Consider the following 19,829-nt stretch of genomic DNA (forward strand, 5'->3'; position numbering starts at 1 on the left):
CATACATGTGCAGGATTTTGATGTTAGAAGCTAATGTCATGACGAAAGGCCATCATAAAAAGGTAACTTTGATATATTGTTCATTTGGTTGGGTTGACACAGGGCTACCAAAAGAGAGTTGTAGATGTCACCTACAACTAGTACTCATGAGAATGGATGAAAGATCCTGAAAGAAACATGACTTGGTAGAGGTAGTTGTATGAAGGTAGATGTGAACTATAAGATCACTTTCCGATGAAGAGAAGGATGACATGACTATTGGTTCAACACTATGATTCGTTGAAGAGAAAGTGATATAGAATATGGTCGATTCCCTATGAAGAAGTTCTAGAAGAAGAAGGTTCCATGATGAAGAAGTTGAAGTTCATGACATGATGCTGAAAGGAGGAGCCCTACAAGCAATTGATAGTACCATGATCTCCACCGAAGAGCAGATAGTTGTTGTTGGTAACAAGTCCCTAGGTAAGAGGGAGCTTGGGTATATTCCTTTTATAGGAATGATTAGATCCTCCCTAGTTAAGAGGGAGTGACAGATATGGCTCTCTACTTCATGTGTCATGCACTAGACCAGGACTAACAGTCGTAAGTCTTAGTGAAGGCCATGAGGGAGAAATGGACACATCATTCTTGTCTTCATGTTATGAAGAAAGAATGGAGGATTGGGTAAGCATTTGGTTTCCAATACTCTTTGAGGATGAGGTAGGGCATCCAATAGGAAAGAGTAGTCGAAGAGCAAATTCTGTAGGGTTGTGTTATTCCAAGACAGGAATAGTCCTAAAAGGATGTACCTTGTGAACATCCGAATGGGGTATGTGCCTTGAGAGAAAATGATGATGGTGTCAATCAATCATTGTCTCGCCAGCATTGTGCTCTGATCTTGTGGATAGATAGAGTTGTTATTCAAGGCCTTGCTATGTGACAATGTTGGTTGGTATGATGAGATACAATGAGATAAGATGAAATAATGGCTTATAAGATGGCTTACCAATCCAACTCTTCTTATGAGAATTCTTCAGTATGAGAATGCCCAAGTACCATGTATGGATTATGAATACCTCTCTAGTAAAGAGAGAGTGTTGAATTATGTAACTAGGTTCGTTCTTCATAATGTCTATTGTAATCATGATTTTATGTATTTGATGAAAAGAGAAAAAGAAATTTATTATTTTCATTCTTGATGCATGGGTTTCATGCTCAAGGTAAATTTATTTGTAGGTCAAGCACCCATTGAGTGCTTCTAGGTTTGTCATAGAATTATGAAGTCAAAAGAGTCATTGTCATACATGTAAGATCCCTTTGGGCATCTTGTATTATTTAAAAGAAATTTATTTGAGTCATAAAAGACCCTCCAACACCTTGTCAACAAGCTGCAACAAGTCGAACTACATGAAAGATCAAGTCGGCCTCATGGAGGCAATTCGTACCCCTGGAATGTTGGAAACACTGGGGGGGGTGAATCTATTTTCCTTAGCTTGTAAGACCCCTTTGGGCATCTTGTATTATGTAAAAGAAATTTATTTGAGTCATAAAAGACCCTCCAACACCTTGTCAACAAGCTGCAACAAGTCTAACTACATGAAAGATCAAGTCGGCCTCATGGAGGCAATTCGTACCCCTGGAATGTTGGTAATACTGAGAGGGGGGCTGAATCAGTTTTCCTTAGCAATTAGCACTTTTAAATCTTTTCAGAGCATTACTTAATCTTTAATTATTATTAATGTTTATGTAGTAATAACAGTAAATAAAAGATCACAGTAGGCACAAGACTTTTAGGTGGAAAACCCCCTTCGAGTCAAAAACCACCGAATGATTTTCTAATAAATTCTTTAATCTTCAACCCCAACTAAAATGAAAACAACAACTTCCTAGAATTCTAGAAAAGCATTCTTCTCCAGCTCCCACTGGAAGGACGCCCCAACGCCTTGGTTTCTTCAGTAATCAACTGAATGGATGCCCCAACACCCTAGCGAGCCACAACTCGCCCTAGCACCACCCTACCACCCTAAAGTGTTCACAGGCCCCAACCTGTAGGCGACTTCATACACCTACCTAGCACCTCCCTGCCACCCTATAATGACTGAAATAAGACAAGACTGTGGATTCCCAAACCAGGGACAACAATAAGATGTACAATGATTTTCATGTACTTGAACAAATACCCAATCACTCTATGACCTACAACCCAACCATGACATCATCCCAACAATGACTCCTATACCTCCCAACACTGCCTCTTCGACTCTAGGCAGAATGACTCTTTCACAAATGACTCTTTTACAATCTTTACAATGATGACTCTTTTACAACTTTACAATGATGACTCTTTTATAAATGACTCTTTTACAAATTTACAATAATGACTCTTGGTCTTAACAATACTTCACGATATCTTAATGGTTGTCATGTCTTCAAGGATGTCCCGCTGCAATGCTTCCTATAATTTGATACTTCTACTCTTGAATTCTTGCTTGATGTTGTACTTGAATCTTCCTCTACCTGCATGCAAAATTGCCTCGGTGAAACCAATCCCAAAACAAAACAAAATACCCTTCAACTTAGCTCTGCTTGAAAAACACATGTAAGTGCATAATAATGAATAAATACAAATTAAAAATTACAATGTGTACCGGAAGTGTGCTTGTCACTTTTGTTGTTGACTTGCTGCAGCAGTAGACAAAGACTCCCACTCTTGATATAGGCCTGGACTCTATGAAAGACTATATCCAAAACTGGCCTAAAGATATATACAATAAAAACTGATAGACCCTAGACTTGTGATGGACCAAGTTCTAAGTACAACAACGAAGACCATTCTATCAACTATGACAAGACAAGTAACATGAACTTACAACATCATATAGATTTAGTAAACTTGGTGTAGCATCAAGAATATGTAGCATAAAATGTGTAGTATCAAGAATAGGACAGCCAAAAAAATAATTGTGACATATAGAGACAGAGATATAACCAAGACACTGTGTATACTTACATTGTCCTGCAAAAACATATGCCAGAGATGATACTCAGAAATCAAATGTAAACACTAATCATACATACCTTGTTATAGGAGACTTAGCCTTGACTATTTATGTGTGATCCTTACTGCAGTGATCCTTGAATGCATGATTTTTCTTGCCTTCTAGGAGCTCGATATTGAATTTGTTGTATCTATGTAATTTTGGATCTCCAGGGTCTGAAATTTCGTCCTATGGTAGCCCTCTGAGTCCTCTTTCCAACCCCACAGGTCTGATCAAGATTGGATTCTTCAAGAAAGAGTTATGCCCAATCTCCCACGATGACCTGATTATAGCCTGGTTCAATAGAGCGAACTTGTACAAAGTGCCACGTGTCACTGTTGTGACCTTCAGCCCTGAAAACGATACCCAACAAACTACAGTCCATCATATTTCTATCACTATTTATGAAATTTGAATCCAATGCTCAGAGAGAAATTTATGACGATTTTCCCAACATCACCTGTTTGACATGGAATTCGGGAGCCTGCAAAAACCCTAACTTCCTCAGATCATATCTCCGAAAATATAGCGAACCAAGATCTGAAATTTGGTCACGAGGTTCATCAAGATTTCGGCTCAAATGGGTTTTAATTTCAGCTTCTGAAGCTTCACAAAAAAATAAAGTTATAGCGAAAATGCCATGATGACCTGTTTGAAGCCACAAAATCCCTACTAGAGGAGGATATGAGGGTCACTATTTATATGAATGTCTTGAGTTGAGAGGGTCCTCAACAAGTGAACGTTGGAGGGATTTTAGGAAAAAAAACATTATTAATTATTTACTATTCAATGACCAAAACCAATTATGAGTGCCATGCCACAACCCCATAGGGTTTTAGCCCACTAACTGGGGTTACCAACTTCAAACACGAATATCTCTCAAACTGTGAAGAGTTACATGGTGTGCCATATATCAATGGAAACATATCAACGAGTAGAATCCGTCTAGAAGATCCTTGACTCAGAATAAAGTAAGTTGTCAAGTCAAAATGCCCATGCAAGATCTAGGTAGCCCTTGGTGTTGCTTGGGTTGACATCAATGACAACCATTGATCAACATGGAAAACCTATATATAAGAGGCATTCGGCCTCATTTGAAGCACACATCTAGCACATACGAAGAAGCAAGAAAAAGAGTTTGATCTTAAAAAGGAAGAAGTCCTAAGGAAAGGAAAGTTCAAGAAGGAAGCTAGAGTCAAATTTTTTGGGTAACTCACTCTCTCTCTCTCTCTTAAGTTCAAGGAAAATCTCAAGTTGCTAGGTAAGAGTTGCTGGAAATTTGTTGGAGGATGAAGTTGCTGGAAAATTGTTGGAGGACAAAGTTGTTGGAAAGTTGCTAGAATTCGAAGTTGCTGGAAAGTTGTTGGGGTTCGAAGTTGTTGGAGAAGTTGTTGGGGTCGAAGTTGTTGCTAGAAATTCAAAGTTTGTTGTTGTAAGCTATGTAAGGAAAGCTCATCAAGAAGGAAGGTTGACTTGGTCTTAATGGGGTCTTCGTCAAGGGTCTTAGGTCTTGGAATTTGTCATTTGAAGATTCTATAAGAAGAGAAGAATTCTTGTGGAGAGGTTTTGGCCCTATCTAGCAACCTACATTTTGTGTCCTCTTGTCTCTTTGATCTTCATTGTTTGGTAATTGTCTGATGATAGAAAACACAATAATAATCAAGTTAAAGAATAAGCTAATCAAGTTAAGTAAAAAGACATCATAAGTAGTTAACAAATTAAGAGAAATCACCTAATCTAGTTGTCCCTAGATTTCTCAACATGGGGTATGGGCCTTGAGAGACAATGATGAAGGTGTCTATAAATCATTTGTATCCCCAACATTGTGCCCTAAACTAGTGGAGAGATAGAGTTGTTAGTTAAGGCCTTGCTATATGACAATGTTGGTTGATATGATAAGATGCATTGATATCAGCTAAAAAGATATCTTATGAGATGGCTTACCAATCCAACTCTTCTTATGAGAATTCTTCAATATGAGAATATCCATGTACCTTCTATGTATTATGAATACATCCCTAGTTAAGAGGGAGTGTTGAAATTTGTAACTAAGTTCAGTCTTCATAATATTCTATGTACTATTTATTTTATGTATTTGATGTAAAGAGAAGAAGCTTTTATTATTGTTATTTTATAGCATGGGTTTCAAGCTCAAGGTCAATTTATTTATAGGTCAAAGCACCTATTGTGTGCTTCTAGGGTTTGTCATAGAGTCAAGAAGTCAAGAGTCATTGTCATATGTAAAAGACCCTATTGAGCATCATGTATCAAGTCAAAAGAATTTATTTGAGTCAAAATTGTGTCAAAAGTCCCTCCAAGACCAAGTCAACCTACAAGAGAACAAGTTGACCTACAAAAGATGAAGTCAGCCTCATGAAGGAAATTCGTACCCCTTGGAAGCCTATATATAAGTGCATTTGACCTCTTTTGAAGAACACATCCAAGACATTCGATCAAGCAAGAAAAGAAGTTCGATCATAAGGAGAAGAAGTCTAAAGGGCAAGCGAAGTTCAAGAAAGAAGTTGGAATCAAAGTTTTTGGTCTCTCTCTCTCACGTGCATAGAAGATTTTGGGTTTCTAAAGATGCTAGGTCGAAGTGAAGTTACAAGTGACGCTGCTAGGTCATGTGAAGCTGCAAGTGAAGTTGCTAGGTCAAAGTGAAGTTGCTAGATCAAAGTTACAAGTAAAGCTCCTAGGTTGAAGTTGTAGGAGTAGTTGTTAGGTCCAAGTTGCAGAAATAGTTGGGGATCAAAGTTGCAAAAGTAGGTAGGGGTCAAATTTGCAGTAGTAGTTGGAGGACTAAAAATCTGTTGTTGGAAGTTATTTTGACTTTGAAGGAAAGCTCATCAAGAAGGAAGGTTAACTTGTTCTTGGAGGGGTCTCTGTCTTGTGTCTAAAGGTTTTGGAATTCGTCATTTGAAGATTCTATAAAAAGAGAATATTTTTTTCTAGGTTTTCCTCTCTAGGAGAGGTTTTGGCCCTGGTTAGTAGCCTATATCCTGTGTCCATTTGTGTTATTGATCTTCATAGTTTGGTAATTGTTTGATGACAAAAACACTATAATAATCAAGAGAAGAAGAAGCTAATTATAAATACTACAAGTTGAAGGAAAGAACATCACAAGCAATTATCAAAGGAAAGAGAAATCACCCTAATCTAGCTGCCATAGTTTTCTCAACAAGGCCAATACCATGGCTTATCAATACCACATGCCCAAAAACCATAACTCATTTCAAAATCAAAATATTTTATAAATAGTTTATTTTAATTTTATTTTATACATTTATTGAATTAAATCTAAAAGCAAACAGGTGTTGGAGAGATGAAGTAATGTCCCGTAAACATTTTGAATTGGTAAAAAATTAAATTAAATTAAAAATCAAATCAAATCAAATTAAAAGATTAATAATTATAATTATTAATAAAACATTTTGACATAAATTACATAAAACTAAAAATAAAAATAAAATAAAAAACATAAAATTAATAATTATATTAATAATTATAATTAATAATAAAACCAGCCTAATCCCGGGGGGCAGCTCAATTGGTGATCCAAGTAACTTGAGTCCTGAGATAACTGAGAGATCCAAGGTTCAAATCCCCTTGATTGTGACCCGGTTTACGGAGAGGAGTACAGTCAATAAACCCCTTGAGGTTTACTGGTAACCATGTGTCACGCGAGATATTGGGCCCCTGTGGCATACAGAAATAATAATAATAAAACCAACTTAGATTCATCTTAACTCCAGATCTACCAAGTGCCAAGAGGGATCAAATCTCTAGAGATGCAAACCTCTTTTAAAGTGAAAAGAGACTTTTGGTAATAGGCTTTCAAGTTTAGAGTGACCCTAGAGGATCTATATAACATCTTCTAGCCTCTCCACCTCTAGATCTTTCATCTAAAATACCAAGGTAGTGTTTGGGTGGCCATTTTCAAGAAGATTTGTTCTTTTACTTGCATTTTTATGCAAATTTTAGTCTACAATCACAAGACAGCAAGCAAAATAACAAAGAAATCACTCTAACCACAGCTCTAATTACAGAAATAATCTTAGATTTGGTTAGTCATAGTAGCTATTTACATTGTTATTTTATTGGGTTTGAATGATTTATCTTCTTGGTTTAAAAGTATTTACTGCAGATTTCACACAGTAAATAAGCAGGACAGCAAACAATTAACTCCCCCACTTCATGCATAGACCCGATTTAAAACATCAATCCTCATTTGGCTAGGTGGAGTATTTAAAGGGAGTCCTCCCATAACCTTTTTGGAGGGAGTTGGGCTTAAAGAATGGGGATTTCCACCGAGATGACACTAGGCCCTCATCCTGTGTGTGTCATATCATAGCGGGTTGCCAGGACCTTAGCAACCCTGCCAAATTGATTGGTAACAGTTCCCTAAAATTTGGGTGGTCTTCTCACAAATCCACTAGACATGTTTTCTCACAGCTATTCCCCACATCCTACAAAACTCCGTAGAACATTGACTAGTCACCTATGAAAATGTACATTATCAAGTCACTCAAAGTACAGCTTGGAGTGCGAAGGACACATTAATCCCCGTGTCATTGGTGAGTCTCCTTTGCATTCCAAACAAAGGTTCGGAAAGGCAAAGGTTTGCAAGTAACATTGGTTCATTTCAGGTAACTGATGGAAGGACCTCCGAGCTACTACTAGACATATAAGGGTCTCTGATGTCAGTTTGCAGCACACAATGTTATAGCAACAGTCTTATATTTTGCAATATGGTCGAATATAGCACTAATAAAATGTCATATTTCCAGTCTCAAGATTTGACATAACTAAAAATTTCAGTAATCAATTCAAGTTTCTAAAACGTTGAAAAATGATAGTGCACATTTTTTAAGTTGCAGAACAACCTAGTTATTGTTGTAAATTAGGGAATGAACAGGCAGAAACCAGGACAGACATACTGCATTTGCCATCCTGAATTATTCTAACCCTATTAGCTCACAGCTGCACATCCTGTTTTCTCCTTATTTGTATATACTATACACAATATTATCAAACCAAAATTGACTCGGGGAATGTCTAACACCACTTAATGGTATCAAGTATGGCCTAGTAAAGATTGGAGCCTTTCACAACTTTCCTTGTCTAAAGTTAAGCGTGAAAATTCGGAATCCCGAATCCTATTGCAGCAACTGGAAATTATTCTCCTAATTGTTATTTTAATTTAACAATTTATTTATTGTTTCCTACAACAAATACTGAATAACTCACACTGCAACCTACACAAATAAAACTGCGGAAGAATAAACGCTGGAAGAAATGCTAGCACACACACATAAAATAACACAGTTATTTTTGGACCAATGTCCTCGGAAAAACCCAACTTGGGAAAACCGGTGCAGCAATGAGGATTTTATTTTATTATGCAGCAATGAAATCTGAGTACATCTATGGATCCTTAACTGGCAATCCAAACAGCAAGAAAATATGGGCAAAATACTGAAGGAAACTACCCTTCTCCCACAAGCAATTTTTGGCACGGCTCTGCCTATCAAAACTCGGCCTCCTGAAGCTCTGTGTCAACCTCTGCACTACTCTGCGTAGCTGGCTGGATGACTTGCCTCGAACTGGGCTCTGATGAAGTCGTTTTGCCTCTGGATGCTGAGGAAATCGTCTCTCCGACCCTCTGGGACTTCTTCCCGACCTCTAGAACTGAGAACGATTTTTCCTTCCTCCAAATCGAACTGCCTGGCTAAAGCAACTGCATTGTCCCTCAACACTGCCTCTCTGGGATAATTTGGCCCTCTTATTGCTGTCTCTCCGAATCTGGAAAATATTTCCACTCACTGTCTCTGCTCCTCACACTGCTTCGATCTCTCTAACTCTCTCTCTGGCAACTGACTGCTACTACTCTATAAATCGATCAGCCAATGAAATCGAACTCCTTAAGTGTCTTCTCCAAGTGCCCATCGGCTTCTTCTTATAATCCTCTGTTGGGACTCCAACAGCCAAGATTAAATCTTAATCGATGGCTAGAATTAACTTGAAGTTGATTCGTGTGAGTTTCTAGAACATTCACACCTTGACTTAATTACTTCTGATTAATTAACCATATTCCCTAAGTTTAGACTTAGGAAATATTTAAAAACTGGCTAATAATCTAATTAAGTCATTTCTAGGTGGAATTTCTAGAAACGATTTATGGGTTTTGGAGATATCCTGTATTCTAGCCTCTCCACAAAATTTCAAGGCTAGAACACATCTGATGCTACAAAAACTAACACTCCCTCTTAGCGAGGAATGCGTTCTAGTGCTCTACTACACATCCTGTAGTAGCACCCTGTCTCTGCATCATCTCCTGTCACGCTGCTAGTGTCTGGCTACTGCGGCCCACCAACCACTGCGCAACTCTGATATCTGTTGCATCTGTGTTGTTGCTAACCCTGTTGCCAACACTGCAGCTCCCTCTCATATGTTGTTGTTGCACCTGCAACAATTGCAACTGAGAAGCATCCTAAATACTGAATCAATTGTGATCAGTATGATGCATATGTTACCCGAGTCTCTAACTTTTACTAGTATTTGCATTGTCACTGAAGAATCTGCGCTGCTACTGACTCTGCATTGTGCCAACTGCACTGCTGCCAACTCTGCACTGCGCTCCCCAGCATCTGACTGCTACTAGTCTCTGCAACTCTCACTCTAGCATCTGACTGCATGCACTATCACTGATCCATCCTGCTACTAAATATTGTGGGCCCTCGCAGCAAGGTACTGATCCAAGAGTTGGACTCCTTAGGGATCCTACCCATCTATAACACTCTTGGGCTACAAAACCAAGTCACTCCACCTCACTCCTGCAGGTATGTCAGCAAACATAGCGAACTATTCCTCTAGCTTGAAGGACAGCCTATCGATATTTGTTGATGTTGCCTACCCGTCCTGCTTCCCCTCCTTTTCCTTCTTCCTGAGAGGACAATGGGTATTGTAGCGACCGAGATCACCACACCTGAAGCACTTGACCTTCGACAGTCCCTTTTTCTTTCTTAGCTCCTGTCCCTAACTGGGACCCCTCAATGCAGGGGCCACATTCTCCTCCTCCTTCACCTGCTTCGATCCACTATTGTTGCCACTGATGGAGTTCTTCAATAGAGCTCGTCTCAACTCCTGCTGCAAATCGGCCCACATCCTGTCCCAACTTGGCAAGGTATCTCTGCCCAAAATACTTTGGACAAATACCTACCACTCCTCGGAGACACTATTTAGTGCCAATCGCACTAACTCTGTGGGTTGAGGCGTTGCCCCAACAGCTGACAACTGGTCTCGGACCTCCTAAATCCTGGTGAGGAAGGGTCTATGCTTTCCCCCTTCTGCATCCTGATGCATCTCAACTTCTCCTCTAAGTACATCTTTCGCTGCTCAAAAGTGCCCTGGTATAGCGTGGAGAGTCTCCCACATCTCTCTAGCATTACCTTTGCCAGTTATGTGTGAAACAATGTGATCTCGGACTCCGTCTAGGAACAACTTCTTCGCCTGCGCCATCTCCTTTATGTACTCCTGCAACCTAAGTCACAAGACACGTCCTCCAAGGACCCGTGTCCCGTATTTAACGTGTCAGACACGAAAACGGCCCTAAAACGCGTCAAAAATGTTTTTCATCGTTTCCTGTAAAACATATTCTAGCGTTTTCGTCGTGTCCTTCATTTGGAAAACGAGTATTCAGTTGATCGAAAATGTTGCCCTAACGTTTTTCCTTCAGTTGAATACGTACCCCACGAAATGTGTAGTTTAAAGCCCATCTGGAACAACTTCCTCGAGTATAAGCCCAACATCTGAATTAGCTGCTACGCCTTCAGTTTCTGTTCAATTACCGGCTGCAACATCTTCAATTTCTATTCAACCACAGGCTGAAACGCCTTTAGTCTCTGTTCAACAAATGCCTACAATATCTGAATCAGCAACTACGCAATCAGTTTCTGTTCAACAACTGGCACCAATGCAATCAGTTTCTGTCCAATCACTGGATGCAACGCATTCAGTTTCTGTCCACCCACCTGCTGCAAATGTGATACCCTCCTCGGACCAAACAAGTAGACATTTCTCTTTTATTTATTATACAAGTAGAAGGTTAATAATTGATAAGCATAATATAGTCGACAGTGAATTTCATCCATATCGTGATATACTTGTGTGAATACCATAGTTTATTTGAATTTGGTAGCCTCTAGGGCTATATTCTAGAAATTGAGCGTGGAGAGAGGATCATAGTTTGCATATGGCATAGAATGATCCATGAAAGTCAAGAAAAAGTTTTGATATATAGCTAGGTCAATCACTATTATATTTATAAACAAGTGCATGGAGCCATTAATATGACTATTGATCTTTAATTCTTTCTTATATTTGTGATTTATTTTAATTTTACATTTGGCATAGGTATTTCTATAACCAACCAACTAGTATTTATGTGAATGCACGTGATCATATTTCTTACTCTCTCAAACTATTGTTCTCATCACTAATCAGACACTACATTTAATTTGCCACATCACTCTTGCATTTCTTTGATCCTTTACACAGTTCCTCCACATCACAAAGTGTAATAATATGGAAATATGTTGTGGTTGTGCCCTCTTTCAAACTGAAATTCCATGATACTATTAAATGTCATGCTAGTTAAACTCCAAATCCCTTCCTATACTAGTATTAATTCATTGACTAACCAATCCATTTAACTTGCAAGAGGAATCATTTCCAATGTATAATTATTTACTACCCCAAAGTGTGAGAGATACTTAGGATTTAAGGCAGATTTATACCAATTTCTTATCATTATTCTCCACATACTCATGCAAAGACACTTCTGAAAAGAGGATAGCTCTTGTATAAGCCCAACATCATCTGGAACAACTTCCTCGACTTAAGCCCACGAAATGTGAACTTTGAAGTAATTATATTTTAATTTGATTAGATAAGCTGCAGCCTGCAATTTAATATGGATAAAAAACTATATTTCGGTATATATATATATATATATTTTTATTTATTAAATATATATAAAACGTGTCCCTCGTGTCCTGTTTCCAAGTTGCTACATTTCGTATTGAATACTCGTATTTACGTGTCCTCCCTGTCTCGTGTCCTCGTGTCATGTGACTTAGCCTGCAGCTGATTTGCATCCTGAGGAACAGCTACCACTGCATCAATATATGTCTTCAAGCCATATTCATCTAGAAGGAAGGACATCCTTGCCTTCCAGATGTCACAGTTGGAAGCTCCATCCAACTTGTCCTAATCTCGAAGTTGAGTAGTGGCCATCTCAACGAATGTCAAAAATCTCCTCTTCCCTTCTGCTCAACCGCTGTTAGGCTATTCGCACTCCCTTCTGGAGTGAGAAACTCTATTCACAACGATTGTTGATCTGCAAGGGAAATCGAACTTCTTGAGACTAGAAGTGTGTGCTCTTCTTCCACCTGAAGATAGCTCTGCTCTAGCAAACTACTACAAAACTATTGCGTTTAGCTAGAGATATGTTATGCGAAAACACTAGGCTACTCCCTCTGCCTCTGGAATCCTTCGATCTGGAGAGATCAAATTTTTTTGTCCCACTCAGAAAAATCGAATCTCCTCAAGATACTTGGCGTCTTGGCAAAGTGATTGCGCTGCCTCTAGGGTTTCGATCTGCTGCCCACACTGAACAGCGAAACTCCTTTTTTCACTACTGAGCTCTCTAGTTGATCAATTGCACTCTAAACCATGTGAAAATTCGACATGCCAACTCCTATTGCAGCAGCTGGAAATTATTCTCCTAATTGTTATTTTAATTTAACAATTTATTTATTGTTTCCTACAGCAAATACTGAATAACTCACACTGCAACCTATACAAACAAAACTACGGAAAAATAAACGCTGGAAGAAATTCTAGCACACATAAAATAACGCAATTATTTTTGGACCAATGTCATCAGAAAAACCCAACTTGGGAAAACCGGTGCAGCAGTGAAATCTGAGTACATCTATGGATGCTCAATTGGCAATCCAAACAGCAAGAAAATATGGGCAAAATACTGAAGGAAATTACCCTTCTCCCACAAGCAATTTCTGGCACAGCTCTGCCTCTCAAAACTCGACCTCTTGAAGCTCTGTGTCAGCATTTGTGCTGCTCTGCGTAGCTGGCTGGACAACTTGCCTCGAACTGGGCTCTGATGAAGTCATTCTGCCTTTGGATGCTGAGGAAATCATCTCTCCGGCCCTCTGGGACTTCTGCCCGACCTCTAGAACTAAGAACGATTTTTCCTTCCTCCAAATCGAACTGCCTAGCTGAAGCAACTGTATTGTCCATCAGCGCCGCCTCTCTGGGATAATTCGGCCCTCTTACTGCTGCCTCTCTAGATCTGGAAAATACTTCCACCGGATCACTATCCCTGCTCCTCACACTGCTTTGATCTCTCTGACTCTTTCTCCGACAACTGACTGCTACTACTCTGGAAATCGATCTGCCAGTGAAATCGAACTCCTCAAGCGTCTTCTCCAAGTGCCCATCAACTTCTTATAATCCTCTACTGGGACTGCAACAGCGAAGATTAAATCTTAATCGATGGCTAGGATTAACTTGAAGTTGATCCGTGTGAGTTTCTAGAACATTCACACCATGACTTAATTAATTATGATTAATTAACCATATTCCCTAAGTTTAGACTTAGGGAATATTTAAAAACTGGCTAATAATCTAATTAATTCATTTCTAGGTGGAATTTCCAGAAAAGATTTCTCGGTTTTGGAGATCTCCTGTATTCTAGCCTCTCCACAAAACTTCAAGGCTAGAACACATCCAATGCTACAAAAACTAACATAAACGGCAGTTGGTTGGCGTCAATAATGAATCACAACCCTTAGTTACACTAAGACAGATGCCAAAACTCAACTTGCATATTGCTTTTGCAAATAACTGATCCAAGAGTTTGTTTATATTATTTCATAATTCCAACAAATCCCTAAAATTTTCAATTGAGTAATTCAAATATCAATGATTTTTAAGTGAAATTATGTCTTCCACTCCATAGAGATAGAAGGTTGCAAAACACCAAGCCTGTATTTTCAACTGAAACTTGGTGGTTTGATGCATATTATAAATATCATTTTTCATGACGGATGTGCATTGTATTAGGCACAAAGGACAATTGTCTGAGATAATTATATTTATAGTTGCAGGTTCAACTCATTTTTCAGAATTTAAATCGACCAATAATCTTTCCCAATATTTTCTTTTGACCTCAAAATGATCCGCACCATCACAATATTACCTTCGTTGATGTTGATACCTCGATAGACTGCCAAATAGTTTTGTGTAAGCATTCTCTTTGTTTTCTGGATTAGATTATCATCTTTCAATTTTCTTTGAAATTATTCAACTTCCCTTTTATTGTTATTCTCCCAGAACACTTCAAGAATCAATATCTTCCAACATCATGACAGTAATTAATTTGTTTTGCTTGCTACTTCAGGCCAAACTTTCACTATTCAGTTCCTCGATTAATGAAACTTCAGACTGAAGTAGCAATGGATCAGAGGATTTCTTGTTTTACTTGCTACTTCCAGTTCATAGGGATCAGAGGCAGCTCTCTTCCAAAGCTTGAGAAGATACATCATTCTAGCATCTTGTGGGAAATGGAGCTTTAAATATGACTTCACCATTTTCATTAACCTTGCTTATTTGCTGGGTAGTTGCTGCACAGGTGATAAGCACTCTATATTCTTTCCTTTCAATTATTGGCATCACATGTGCAGTACTTACAATGGTGAACTCAGAACAAAGCAATTTGCTGTCAATCTACTTCCCTTTTCTTTGACCGATCCTGACATTCAGTTAAGTTTGGCCTACTATTGATTCCATAGTTTCTTTTTTCTCAATATAAACCACTAAAATGGAGAATTAAATGTTTCACAGATTTTTAGTCCTTGGAAATAATTTGATAATGCTAAGAACATTTTCATAATTTCAGCATAGCTATGCACACATCGAAAATACTCAATTTAGGTGGAACATCAACCTAAGACTGAAATGAAAATTAACTAGGCTGTATGTGAATTGAGATGTGTGCCAATTTTAAATTCCAGTGGCATATGGGTGACTGACAATTTATTAACAGGCATGACTCCAAAACAACATCTGCAAGTAATTCTGTCCATTCTTCCTATATAAAAGACTAAAACCTTAAAAGCTTACGTTTTGAATCATAAAGATAGAAAATAGAGGAAAGACCTGCTGATGGCCTTGAAGAAGGCATTGTTGCCTTGTCTGCCTGTTATATACACAAATTGTCCCTGATTGAATGCAGTAACCAATATATTGCTTATTTGCCGAGATTTGACTTCCAACCTTTAAATATGTATCTTGATTTCCAAAGAATGTGCTTGGAAAGACTACCAATTCAGAATGGACTTCTATTGGAATCCAGTCATTCACATCATAAACCACATGCTCTCCTGAAAGATAACAACCTTTAGGACTCTTGCTGCCTGGCATCATTTCAGAGGTTTCACATTGCATTGGTGCCTTCAGATAACTGCCTGATGCTTGTAAAGAATGTGTGAAACTCAAGGAAAATCTATTTGACTGAGGCTGCAAACCTTAGTCATTAGTTTTCACTAACTAATTTAAAAAATAAACAGGATTTAAATCTCAAAATAAAAGGACCATATGTACAAGGAAGCCTCAAATAATGTTTTATGATGTTGGGTCTCCTAGCTAGATTTATCCCACTACCATACCTGCAGAAACATAGACGCCTAAATATCAGTGTATGAATATGAAAAGTATGTGAAACAAAACATTTCTATGCATTCAACTTCTTGCTACCCAATTTGATATGCGAGACAAAAGCATTTTAGTGTATTCAATTTTTTCTTGCTACCCAATTTGTTCATTTTTTAGTATGTTCCAAGCATTTGCTTCTCATGTTGAAACGCTCTATATAACACACAAACAATATTTTGAACAAATAAAATGATATAAACTGGTTATGTGGCATCTAGTTCAGCATGTGAAACAGCTATGACAACTATTTAAACCATTGATGTTATTCTTCTAATTGTCTTAATGTGAAACGTAATGTTTCATTGGGATTTTCATCTTTTATACATCAATTTTACCTTGTGATTTGTAATTCTTGAAATCTTTGTTCCTAATGCTATTTAAGGAGCACAATGCCAATCTGCCTGTTTCAATTCTAAATAAAAACTTGAAAGTCATTTAAGATATTTTTCTTTAATTAACAAGGGTTGGAAAGAATTGCACCATGATTATTATTTTCAATTTTGTTTATATCCCACTCATTTGAAAATTTACATCAATTTATAGCTTTTACATCATCTGACATCCATCAACGACCCATCTTCACATTCAGAAAGAGAAAATGCACATTGAACAAAGAGATAAAATAGATGTAATATCCCAAACGGGATATTTGACTTATTTTGCAAAAATTTAACTCAACCAAAAATTTCACCATAAAATTACTATTCGATTAACAGAAAATTGTCATGTAAAATAGAACAAGAGAATGCATGCAATTCAATCCTACAATGAGCAGATATATTCTCAGCTTTTGTTATAATATATAACTGGGGTTTTACATGCTCCAATAACAGAATAGCTGATATAGCTGAGATAGAACTGGCCTCATGGATCTGCTCCAATGCTGCATGGGCCCTCCACCAAAACTGAACTGAACTGCCACTTCTAAACTCTCCTATGAATTCTAGATGAATTCACCAAGGGGAGATGGGTACTCGCCCAATCTCATTAAATCACCCGAAGGTTTCCGTCCTTGGGCTACCAAGGAAGTAGAGAATCGAGTTCTCAACCCCTCATACAAGAAGAAATATCAAATCCAAGATGTCCTCTAATGGCCTCCTCCTCCTCTTTTTATAGATTTGATGAACCCCTCTAGAAGCTCCTATTTTATTATTATTTTAATAATTTAGCACATTTCCCTTAATTAAAATATTCTTTTTAATGTGGGAAAATGGTAAATTGGCCACTATTCCTCCTCAAGCCCCCGAAAATCATTTCTATCCATCCCATCCTATAGATCTTCTCGTTCCGGTTCCAACGAGATATTACACTAAGGTGTTATGACAAGTATTCCTCTTGAAATGCCACCTCAAGCGTAATTATTTGAGTCAGGCCCATTAGTAACTTTGTTTTTCGAAAGTTGTCGGAATGCAATAGAACGAAAGGAAAACTATGCGGATGATGGAATATACCAAGCGAATGCCATCTGACCTCGTAAAAACTCCTCAAAACCCCATGAAACACCTCCTGAAGCCCCTGGGTCCGTTGATGAAGTCAACTTGTACTTGTGACCTGTCTACCCCAGCCCTGAAAGTCCATCCTAACCTTGCAGTGAGGAACACCAGAAAAGGGAACATTACAATAGATGTGGGATAGGTTCAAGACAACTACTCCACAGTAGAGGAGAATGTGGAGAGATCCAGATGAATGCAGTGAAATTCAAAATCCCCAATACAATGCCTCCTAATGCCTTCCCTGGTTACAAGTTTGCATGCCTGCAATCTGTAGGAATTTACAGGGTAAGTTCCTCAGAAAGAATACCAAAAGGACACCGCTCACAACCAGATCTCAAATCAATACACCAGTATTTTTGACGTGGTTAAAACCCTCAGAGTGCAAGGAGGGAAACAGTCCACGGCCTGTCCCAACGTGGGTACAGACAATTTATTAATCAAAGAATGAAAATTTACATAAGCTTCTCTCATGCACGGATTACCCGAACAATGACCCTCCATGCGCTTTAAATAGAACTCATGGACCAATCGGGTGTCAAGCCACGGATCAAGTGTCGATAATACCGAGGTGAGAGTGAACCGTCGGATCACTACATATCGTGACCGTCGAATTGTAAGTTACAATATGTACAACGGTAAAGAAAGACACTTTACCTAACTCTATACCTAACTCTAAACTAGACCAAGTTGATCTTAACTATATCCTATGTGTCGGAATATCCTAACATCCCCCCTTAAGAACAACTTGGGATAGGATTGAAGGATTTACAAATATGACACAATAGGAGAAGGAAGGAGGCACTAGAGCCTATCCCCCCTTAGTGACAACTTCCTGAACTCCAAGCATATATCGAAGTTTAGTGAACTTCGCCTCTGTGAGAGCCTTTGTGAAGATGTCTGCAACCTGATCATCTGTTGGACAATATTGCACTTCAAGAACATGGTCATGAATGAGTTTTCTGATGAAGTGCATGTGTAGTTCAATGTGTTTGCTGCGCTGATGCTGGACTGGATCTTTGCATAGCTGAATGGCACTTTGATTATCACACCAAAGTGTGGTTGGATGCTGCTGCTCAAAGCCAAACTCTGATAGGATCTGACGAAGCCACAAGGCTTCCTTACTAGCTTCCACGGCACCACGATACTCTGCTTCTGCTGACGAAAGAGAAATGGCAGCCTGTTTCTTACAAGCCCATGTAATAGGTCCTGAACCAAGAGTGAAGACATAACCGGCAGTAGACTTCCGATCATCAGGGTCACCAGCCCAATCAGAATCAGTGAAACCAACTAACAGAGGAGCTGCTTTGGCACTGTAATGAATCCCAAACTGTACTGTACCTCGAACATAACGAAGTATTCTTTTGGCTGCTTTCCAATGACTTTCACGGGGGTTTTGCATAAAACGAGCAACAAGGCCAACAGCAAAGGAAAGATCAGGACGAGTATGGGTTAAATACAAGAGTTTTCCTACAAGTTGACGGTATAAGGTAGCATCAACTTCAGGAGAAGTACAAGAGACTGAAAGTTTGACTCCAGACTGAAAGGGAGAAGGGGCTGGCTTACAGTCTTCCATGTGAAAATGACGAAGAATATCACAAGCATACTTGGACTGGGAAAGGGAAATACCCTCCTTGGATTGCAAGACTTGAAGACCGAGAAAATAGTGTAAGTGTCCTAAGTCTGTCATTTCAAATTTCTTTTTAAGGCTAGACTTCACATGGTTTATAAGGTTGGGATCACTACCAGTAAGGATAAGATCATCAACATAAAGAACAAGGATGATAAGAGAGTCACCCACTTTCTTGGTGTAGACAGTATTGTCAGAATGACACCTAGAAAAGCCAGATTCTAAAAGAAAGCTATCCATTTTGGCATACCAAGCCCGAGGAGCTTGCTTGAGACCATAAAGGGATTTCTTAAGTCGACACACAAGGCTGGAGTCTGTTTGTATGAAGCCAATGGGTTGTTCCATATAGATTTCTTCCTGCAAGTCCCCATGCAAGAAGGCAGATTTAACATCCATTTGATGGACTTCCCATTTTAAAGAGGCAGCAAGGGAAAGAACAAGGCGGATAGAGTTCATTTTGGCAACAGGGGAGAAGGTTTCAGTGTAGTCAATGCCTTCAACCTGTGAAAAGCCCTTAGCAACAAGACGAGCTTTATGTTTATCAATTTTCCCATCTGGTCCATACTTGGTTCTGTAAACCCATTTACATCTAACAAGTTTTCGTCCCTTTGGTAGAGGAACAAGATCCCATGTATCATTTGTCATCAATGAATGATATTCTTCATTCATAGCTGCTTCCCAATGTGGATGGCCTGAAGCTTCTGCAAAAGTGTCAGGATCATGATTTACTGGAGCTTGAGCCAGTAAAGAAGAGGCTCTTTCAAACTGAGAACGTGTACGTCGCTGATCTGTAGGATCACCGGCAAGATCACCTGCTGCATCTCGAGTAGCACGGACCCATCTTGGAAGTTGAGGATCCTGAGAAGGTGGGGGAGGATTGTCATCCTCACTTTCATC

General features: G+C 38.8%; 1 protein-coding gene across 4 annotated transcripts in view; it reads right to left on the reverse strand.

Annotated features, from left to right (window-relative positions):
* The window catches only part of LOC149202706 (varicose-related protein-like), a 385,050-nt gene that overhangs the window by 312,253 nt on the left and 52,968 nt on the right, over positions 1-19,829 (reverse strand). For 2 of the 4 annotated variants that reach the window (XM_089403224.1, XM_089403226.1), the window contains exon 2: positions 15,258-15,766. The exons of 1 other annotated variant lie outside the window; for it this stretch is intronic. In XM_089403224.1, coding sequence (XP_089259350.1) covers positions 15,258-15,545 — 288 coding nt within the window. In that variant the 5' untranslated portion in view covers positions 15,546-15,766. Of the gene's footprint in view, positions 1-15,257; positions 15,767-19,829 lie in introns of those variants that run through there. One more of the 4 variants, XM_089403227.1, reaches the window with a different exon arrangement.

Source organism: Pinus tabuliformis, chromosome 2_1 (assembly GCF_031772625.1).
Source record: "Pinus tabuliformis cultivar Carrire ecotype Pingquan chromosome 2_1, CPIR1, whole genome shotgun sequence".
Classification (NCBI taxonomy): domain Eukaryota; kingdom Viridiplantae; phylum Streptophyta; class Pinopsida; order Pinales; family Pinaceae; genus Pinus; species Pinus tabuliformis.